The 9337-nt window shown below is 42.1% G+C and overlaps 1 protein-coding gene across 1 annotated transcript; it reads right to left on the reverse strand.

The window, feature by feature from the left end:
• Positions 1–258: 258 nt before the first annotated feature.
• TOMM7 (translocase of outer mitochondrial membrane 7) lies at positions 259–8322 on the reverse strand. Its single transcript, XM_066239159.1, has 3 exons — positions 8156–8322; positions 4515–4563; positions 259–479 (listed from the first exon to the last, which is right to left on the reverse strand). The coding sequence occupies exons 1-3, from the start codon at positions 8256–8258 to the stop codon at positions 464–466; spliced, it is 168 nt and encodes a 55-aa protein (XP_066095256.1). The 5' UTR covers positions 8259–8322; the 3' UTR covers positions 259–463.
• Between the last annotated feature and the right edge of the window lie 1015 nt (positions 8323–9337).

The following is a 9337-nucleotide window of genomic DNA, read 5'->3' on the forward strand; positions in this document are numbered from 1 at the left end:
TGGAGGAAGTTAGGGCCCACTTTGTCACAGACTGAGAGCTATTTCTACTTTTACAGCCTCAGGACATCTCAAGGAAGTTAACTGAGTCAATGCACAGGGAAACTGGAATCTATGTGTTAAGAAATTAACTTTGAAATTCTCTAACTTTTTAAGGTAACATCTAGGCACAAGTAAGATTCTCTGTTTCGGAAAAGTATGTAAAGGCTAAATTTTTACCTAAAAGTCCTACTGTGTTCAATTCAAAAAGGACTCAACACATAACATTGTTAAAAGCATTTATTTTTATACAGTCTCCCATAAATAAGTCAGTAGAAGTTCCACTCTGCCACGGACGCATCTGAGAAGAGCCCTGTGCTGCTCAACTGGTGAACGATGTCGCATCTCTTATCCCAGTCAGACCGCACACCTTCCATGCTGTTCCTGTCCATTGAGTGCTTCCAAATCCAGATGACCAAACAGTCCTTTATCCCCAAAGTAAGCTAAAATATTTGTGAAGAGGAAACATAAATTAAACCCCAAAGTAAAAACTTCTTAAACATAGTTTAAGAACTAGAAGAGTGTATATATTCACATCAGTGTTTACCCATCTACCAAATTCAGAGTTACTAGAAGGTAAACATCAATCTCATTGAGAAAAAACAATCAAACATAGAGACCTATATTTAAAGAAATGTAATTTTGTTAGTTTTCAGAGTGGGTACCTGTTACATAAACAAAAAGAAAAATGTTAAGTTGAGGTCAGTAAAAGATAAACGATTAATGAGTTTCATTAACATGAAGGACTAATGAACCCAGAAAATAAAGCTATATCATTACTAGATACAACATCAGAAAAATTAAGAATCACATTTATTGAATGCTTTCTATGGGTCAGTCACTGCAGAAAGTTCACAACCCCTAATTGTGAGCCCTCTTTTAAAGAGCTGAAACCACGGCTTGGAATGGTTACACACTTGAATGGGCGTGCTCTGAACCACTGCTCCACACCCCCCGACAGCAATCAGCTTCCCTTCTGCCTCAGCCAGTTCTCACCCCAAACACTCTGGCCACCAGTGGCCCGCGCTCCTGAACCATGTGCTGACAAAGCAACAGGATCCAGGACGGAGATGAGAAGTGTTTTATTTCTAAATCCTGCTGATTAAAATGTGATTTCTAGTAGTTTGGCAATAAAAATGTATTACAAAATGATAATTAGAGCATTCTGTAAAGTTTATTTTTAAGAAGTATTTTCCCTTTGCCTGAGAAAAAACCAACATGCATCCCATTTTCAAAAGTGTATTAATCTCCCATTAAAACCCAACTTTTCTGAATACAGTTAAGATATGAAAATAAATTATTCATCTATTAAGATTTCTTCCTCAGTGGTAATGAGTGTCCAAAATAAAGAGAGAAGATAATCTTCCATGGCCTTATACAAATAATGGGAACAAAGATTCTCTCAGTTAACCTTAGTATTGATATATTCTCCCTAAATGTCTTACTGAGATACTTCCCTTATACATTAAAGCACTGCATTTTAACTAAGGCATTTGTATCACCCAACATCAGCTGACCACGTACAATGCACTGTCCTGCGTGAAAAAGGACACAAAAACAAAGTGGTCCTAATTCCAAGGAACCCAACCCAAGGACAAATTCATAAACAACAAACTTAAATGAATAAAATTTACATTAACAAAACATGTACATAAATAGGAACCCTAGCAGATCGTAACTGTTTCTTTCAGGGCACAAACCAGGCAACCTCTGTAGTCAGTCTTCCTAGTGCAAGCAGCGCAGTGTTGAGACACTGTGACTAGAGAAACCTTTTCAGGCACCCAATCAGGCACTTAGTATCTGAACAGCAACACTCCTGGAAGGAAACCAGAGGATGCCCTAGGTGACGGAAAAGAGAGGCAGCACCAGAAGCACTGAGAAGACACTAAGGTGCAGAAATGAACAGCGAAAGGCAGGGGCTGATTGTTTCATCTAGTCTACAGGTAGGGTCAACTCTCGGTGGGATATATGAAGCCAAAAAGTACAAGAGAAGGGTGCATTCTCTCTCCACCTCTGGGTCCTGGATCACTGGGGGGCACAAGAAATGCTATGCAGGTCTAGTCTAACCAGTGTTTTTCAACTGCTGGTCCGCCAGACATTTCAAGCCCGTCCACAAAAGAGTTAACCACCCTGAGCTTATATGAAGATTATAAACCCAAAGATCTTAGTTGAATTCACTTATACTGAGGGTGATTTATGCCTTAGCAGTTGCCAAAATAATTCTCCTAGTTTCACTAGTCCCAAGTATAAAAAAGGTTGAAAACCACTCTTTAGATTACTGTCCAAAAGATGACCAAGAAGGTAGGGTCAATGACTGATTAATTCAGCACTTGGTAGCAGCTACTTTAGGTGCTTCCAGGACAAAATATACTGTAAATACACAGCAAGCATAACATAAGGCAGAGAATGACAGGAAAGGGTCTGTGGGAACTGTGGGAACACAAGAACCCGTTTCAACTGGGAAAAGGGGAGCATGGCTCAGGGAAGAGGTGTCATTTCAGATGGGGCTTGTCGACAAGCAGGTGCTCCTCAGGTGGACACTGGGCGCACGGCAAGCGGAGGGAGCACAAGCATACAAACAGAGGCATGAAGACAACCAGCTCGTTCTGGGACGGCAAATGGTATCCTGTAGCTAGAGCCCAGTCCTCCAGGAGAAAGGAGGGAAAAGATGACACAAAAAAGAGTAAACATTACTATTAACAGATTACTGCTCACATATTATATACTTGCCAAATACCGTTAATTCTTTACCTCCAATATGCTTAACCCTCCTGGCAAGTATATGAAGTAATGATATATGTTATGTCCAAATTATATAAGAGAAAATTTTATCTTAGGAAGGTTAATAATAGCCTCTTGGGGAAAGATATTTGATGGTAACGTCCAGTGCTTGGAAAATGTTCACAGTCTGACCATGTCCTCCCATCTCTGATAATGTTTCCTAAGGTCATGTTTCTCTAAGGAAACAACTGCTCCAAGATCAGCCAGTAAATAACAGATACATTACCTCAAGTCCCCATTTTACAAAAAAGGAAACTGGCAGTTCAAGAGTAAAGGCTAAGAAGAAAGAAACTTGGTGGTGCTCTCTTAAAGCAGTTTTGAGAAGCCGTAGCACAAAGGTTAACCCCACAAGGTTAAAGGGAGACAGGAGCAAAGAAAGGCAGCAGCGAGTGAAGACCATTTATTAAACCCTTTATTAGGGAAAAGAGAGTAACTGCAGAAATGGAGACGTTGAGGATACATACGGTGGTAACCTCAGGAAAAAAAACCCGTTCCTCTTAGAAAAAAGGCTGGCAAGGAAGGCAGAGGGAATAGAGGAAGTTCCCATCAGCTGGCACTGTGCTAAGTACAGTGAGAGGTAAGATTACCCAGGGGAGGCTACGTGACCCAGTGGAAAGCGTGCAGGCTCTGGAGACAAACATACTCCACCACCTACTAACTGTGACCTACTCCAAAGAACTAAAGTGACAATTAGAAATATTGTATAGAAAGCACCTAAAACAGCAGATCGCACTTTGTGAAGTGACAGTTAGTAATACTACTACATATTTTCTGCCCATTCTAGAAAAAATGGCTTAGAGTAGGAGTTTGAAGAAACAGAAGACCCAGAAGAACCAGTGAAAAGTCTGTTAGGGCGATCCACAGGAAAACAAGAGTGTCCAGCTGAAACCCCACAGCCACTGCGCAGGCTCCTGGCCGCCCCAGAGCCACAAGTATCAGTCCTGCCTTCAGAGCAACCTGCCTGTTCTCAATTCAGCCTGTTGACTTATACATATGTGTGCGCACGTATACAAATAGTTTTCGAAGTATACATATATGTGTCAGTAGATGGATACGTCTACTCTGTGTCCCTGTGTAGGTCTGAAGTTTTCACAAGTGCTTATCAAACACTGGCAAGGATGTTTCTGAGAGAGAAATCTGACAGTGCATTTTCAGAGCCTTAAGTGTTCACACATCTAACTTATTAATCCCATGAGAACTTATCATAAGATAATAAATCAAAACTTTATAAATTCTATGTGTATAAAAATGCTCATCATATTATTATGTAAAATATTGAAAAATGAAAAAACCTAAGCAATGAACAACTGGGAAATATGAGATATCAACTCTAATTTTAGGTGAAGAAAATAAAACCCTATGTACTCTTATTAGAATGATATAAAAAGTTATATTTATCTGAATAAAGATAAGACAGAAATATGGGATATTAAAAACAGTTCACCTTTTAAAGTAGTATAAATTAGTTCTTTTTTAAAAAAACATGCCTCACTACAGTTATAACATGGTACAATAAAATAAAATTAGGAAGGGGAGAGAAAGTTCTTACCTGCTAACATAAGCTACAAATTGCTGTGTTTTCCAACAGCCCAAAACTCTACCGAATGGCAAAGCTCCACTCCAATGCCTACCACTACTGTTTTGTTTCCCAGTGATATGAACCTTGGCCTTGAAATGTTTATTTGTAAGAACAGTACCTCAAAACGGTTGGTTCAGGCATGCCAGGATCTGCACCCCTCTTAAATCCTGGAAGACAGGGGGAGGGAGGGAGAGAAAGTGAATAGATACTGATTAAAATTCCAGTAGACAAACATTTCCAATCAAGACTTCCTTTTTCAATAACCTAGGGTAGCCAAGATGATATCCCAGTCTACCAGCTTTATCTAGATTTACCTGTGCTGCGGAACAGTTTGACATCTTCACTAGAGTATAAAATTATGTCCAGGACTCATCAGTAGGGAGGACAAAATACTTTCTTCCTATTATACACACAATTAGCAAAGTGGCCCTTAGCATGCACTGTCTTTCACTATTAGTCATTATCCAGAAGAAAGATATAACTACCAAATCACACTGGATGAAAGACTACAAAGAGCAAAGAGAATTTTTTTAAAGAAACGAAACTTTAAAGAAAGTTACTGAGGCTATCACATTTTATCCCTATGAATCTCTTTTTATAAAGCAATTGATAACTGGTGATAGAAGGAAAAGGAAAAAAAATTAAAGTTTTTGTTATTGTTTAACAACCTAATTAAGTCAACACTCTTACAAGTATGATTAAATAAGCCTTTTACATTTAAAAGATATTAATTGGACAACATATGTTAATTTTCTGAAACAACTGATTAAAATTAGAGGTGGTGTCACAAACTGTGATGGGTATAAAATTTTACCCCATTTTCAAGACAACAAACTAGCCTGCCAGTTTCCTCGATGTTCGTAGAAGACACAAGATTCCAGGTGAGAAACAAAGAACAATGTATTGCTCCCAGCTACAGCTGTAGTCAGAGTGCCATTATTGAGCAGATAACGTTTAGGGAACCAGAACCTATTATAATGGGCCATATGCATGTCTCCCCTTTGTTCTGGAGGGAGGTACCTTCCAAGGCTGTTCATTCTACAAACATCCTTAAATAGATAATATGGAACAAAGCGTAGTTAGATCCTGTTCATCAGACTTGTAGAAATTCAAGACACTATGGAAAACTGTCTTCCACCAGGTGACTTATGAAAACTACTGTTTGTAAATGTCCTAACAGATTCTATATTATGTCAGTCTGTCCTATGTTATAGTACTATACATACTCTCTGAAGCCCTGAAAAGGTATGTTTTAACCTAAATTACACAAGAAATTCAGTCTGCAGTTGCAGGTTTTAGTGAGGTGAGGTGGAGAAGCAAAAGAAACAAGCTAGGAACCAGGTTAGACATAAATTTATATACAGTGTAAGAAAAAAGACAATGATTAACAAGGAAGAAGAACTGAAAAGATAGCTTTACATCGCTCTCAAACTGAGCTGGACGCTCGGATGAAAATCACCACAACGGTAATCCTAGCAAAGAGAACACAGCCAGTGTGCGCAGAAAGAAAAACAAACTCTAAGACGGAAAAGACCAAAGCCCTTGATACACATTGTATCAACAAGCAATAGCTTTCTGGAAAGTAGAAACAAAATCTCAAAAAGAGAAGGAGGGAAAGGTAGATATAAAGACATAAATCAGCAAAGAAACCACAGGGACAAAGAGAGGAAGAGCAGACTAAAACAGGACCCCAAAAACACAAGAAAAAAAGAAAATGGCACAATGAGGGGAAAAATCAAAGACTACCTCCCTTTCATAAAGAATAGTTCCAGTGTTTCACTAGCCAAACTGGGCCCTTCTACTATTTGAAAGTTGGGGGGGAGGGAGGAAGAAGGGGAACAGCATAACCTGTAACAGCAGACTGTCAATTATTTACTCTAATCCTTGCTACTTATACAGTCACTAAAATCTGGGAAGAAGGTCAGGGAACAGAGTTCTTCTGCACCCCAAGGCTGTAAGAAGGAATAGGGGATGCTGCTAGAGTGAGGGTCCCCTGGGAAAGTAATGCTTTAAAAAAATCTATTCAAAATAAGGAAGAGTTTTTTTAGGTGAGGAGGGGAGAGAGTGAGGCACTCCGGTATGCACCCCAACGATCCACCCTGAGGCCAATGCTGGAGTGCTGAGCTATTTTGAGCACCTGATGCTGACCTCTCCAAAGGAGCTATCCTCAGCGCCCAGGGCCAAGCTCAAACTAACAGAGCCAATGGCTGCAGGAGGGGAAGATAGAGAGCAGGGGGTGGGGGAGAACAGCTGGTTACTTCTCCTTGTGTGCCCTGATGGGAATTGAACCCAGAACATCCACAGGCCAGGCGATGCTCTATCCACTGGGCCATGGCCAGAGCCGAAGATCGTGTGTATTTTTTGTGTGTGGGTTTTTTGGGGGTTTTGTTTTTTTTTGTATTTTTCTGAAGTTGGAAACCGGGAGGCAGTCAGACAGACTCCCTCACGTGCCCGACCGGGATCCACCCAGCATGCCCGCCAGGGGGCGATGCTCTGCCCATCTGGGGTGCCACTCTGTTGCAACCAGAGCCATTCTAGTGCCTGAGGCAGAGGCCATAGAGCCATCCTCCGCACCGGGGCCAACTTTGCTCCAATGGAGCCTTGGCTGCCGGAGCTGAAGAGAGAGACAGAGAGGAAGGAAAGGGGGAGGGGTGGAGAAGCAGATGGGTGCTTCTCCTGTGTGCCCTGGCCGGAATCGAACCTGGGACTCCTGCACGCCAGGCCAGCGCTCTACCACTGAGCCAACAAGCCAGGGCCAAAGATCTTTTTAAACCCTGAACACTTAAGTATTCCCAGATTATCAACTGGCTTGCAATTCCCAGGAAGATGGGATACAGTGTATACTCTCTCTTAGGAAATGCAAGACACCTAAGACAAACAGGACACAGTACTTTGTTAAAATCACAGGATTTTAAAGTGTGAAACTAAGTTTTAGCAAATGTCAAACTTTCTGCTCAAACTAACAGAGATGAGGCTCTTTCCTTCCCACCATGTTGCAGGACTAGGGCAATAAGTATAAAAATAAAAATAAAAACTACCCAAGCCTAGAACTAGGATCAAGTCCCATTGGGCAGCCCTGGGCAAGAGCAATTGCCCAAGCACTTACAAACCTTTGCAGTACAACATGCTGGTTAAGAGTATGGACCCTGATGTCCCACTGCTTGAGTTCACAACACCCTCCCCCCACACACTTAACAGCTATGTGGCCTTCAGCAAGGAACAAAGCTTCTCCCTGACTTGGTTTCCTCTCCTGTAGCACTGGTTCTACGATACAACTCATCCAGGCCCGTCCTTCTACAGGTTAGAAAGCAGGCACCCAACAACTACTGTCTTGCTTCAAGACAATAGCGTGTCCCCGATGTCTACAGGCCTCTTTCTAGTCAGGCCCACGTGGGCAGCAGAGGACAAGCACCCGGAAAACCCACCTAGTGCCAAAGAACGAAAGGTGCCGCTTTCACATAATATTAGGCAGTCTAACTCTCCCAACAGTTCTAAAAGTACGTCACCTCCGTCTCACAGACGTAAAAACAGAATGGGAGGGATGACCTGGCTTGTTACGAACCATAAAAATACTAAAAGGTAGAACAGGAACTGGAACTCGGGTTAGACCGGCCCCTCGACCAGCCAGCCTCGATGGACCGGCACAGACAGCGCGGTCACGTTTCTCCCTCCCGCCTTAGAAGCCAAAAATGGAGTCGCAGCCTCCGCAGCGCCTCCCCTTCCCTCCCGTCTCCTCTCACAGGTTCTTCTCCCACTGACCCAGGTAAATCACGAGAGGAATAAAGCCCCAGCGGATGGCAAACTGGCCGCCCTTGAAGAGCTGCTGCAGCCTCTGCTTGGCCTCTTTGCTCAGCTTCACCATGGTGACGGCCCAGGCGGCGCAGCGAGGAAGCACCACAGCAGCGACGGCAGCGGCAATCCGAAAAAGAAAAAAAGGAGTGCGCAGGCGCCGTAAGCGATTTTTACGGCAAGAGTCGTGAGCGCCGCCAGCAGAGGTCGTAATTCATCGCCCTTAACCGGCCTTTCCCCTACTGAAGGCGCAGGCGTGGTCAGTTGTCTCTCGGAGTCCGAAGTTCATTGTTAAGTTTTGCTGGTTGCAGGACAGTTGAGGCACAGTTCTTTCAGTCCGGAACACCCTCTCTCTTTTCACAGTCTTACCCATCTTTTAAAGTGCATCGCCAAGTGTTCCTTGCCTGACATAGAAGGAACATTAAATTCAAAAGGACTAGGTTTTAGGATAAAAGAGTAAAGATCCGTTGCACAACCTACATGTTCCTTGAAACCACCTTGTTCATACCTCTCCCAGAAATGCTTTCCCACAACCCCTTATTAAGGTCCAGTCAAGTTATCTCTTCTGTCGTGCTCCTGCCCCCACTCTCTGGTTGATTTATCTATATTTACATGACTTTCTCCCTACATAGATACAGGCATTAATGTTATATTCCAAATGACTGTATACATTCCATATAACACTTGTGAAATTAGTGAATGAATTTCATCATGAGTTAATAGCCATAGTGCATCACGTTACTTAATCAGCCACAAAACAGGTATCTTAAATGTTAATTTGTAAATTTAAAATTAGAGATATCCTTGGCAAGAGAACTGACATTCTCCCTCCTGGTGGGCAAGAACACTCAGACGATCAATTAGAAATGATAACTAAAACTCACTGGGCTATTAGAATATGCACATACTGTGCTTAGTTCTCAGTAGCAGTAATTCATTGACTCCTCAAAACTCTGTGATGTAGAAACTATTTATTATCATCCTAATTTTATCAATAAGGAGACTGAGGCACAGGGAAGTGAAGAATTTGCCAGAGTTCATTTAGCTGGGAAGTGATAGAAGTAGGGTCTAAATCCAGTCACTCTTACCCTACAACTTGAATGTAAACCACAACACTGGACTATCTTATAGGAGAGAAGGAACACAGGGCTA

The sequence above is a fragment of the Saccopteryx bilineata genome, chromosome 7, assembly GCF_036850765.1.
Source record: "Saccopteryx bilineata isolate mSacBil1 chromosome 7, mSacBil1_pri_phased_curated, whole genome shotgun sequence".
Lineage (NCBI taxonomy): Eukaryota > Metazoa > Chordata > Mammalia > Chiroptera > Emballonuridae > Saccopteryx > Saccopteryx bilineata.

Bases quoted from the DNA above. Each gene is read 5' to 3' on its own strand.
- TOMM7 (XM_066239159.1), bottom strand. From the start codon at position 8,258: ATGGTGAAGCTGAGCAAAGAGGCCAAGCAGAGGCTGCAGCAGCTCTTC. The intron at 4,564-8,155 runs GTCAGTGGGAGA...CCTGTCTTCCAG, and splicing joins TCCTCTCGTGATTTACCTGG to GATTTAAGAGGGGTGCAGAT.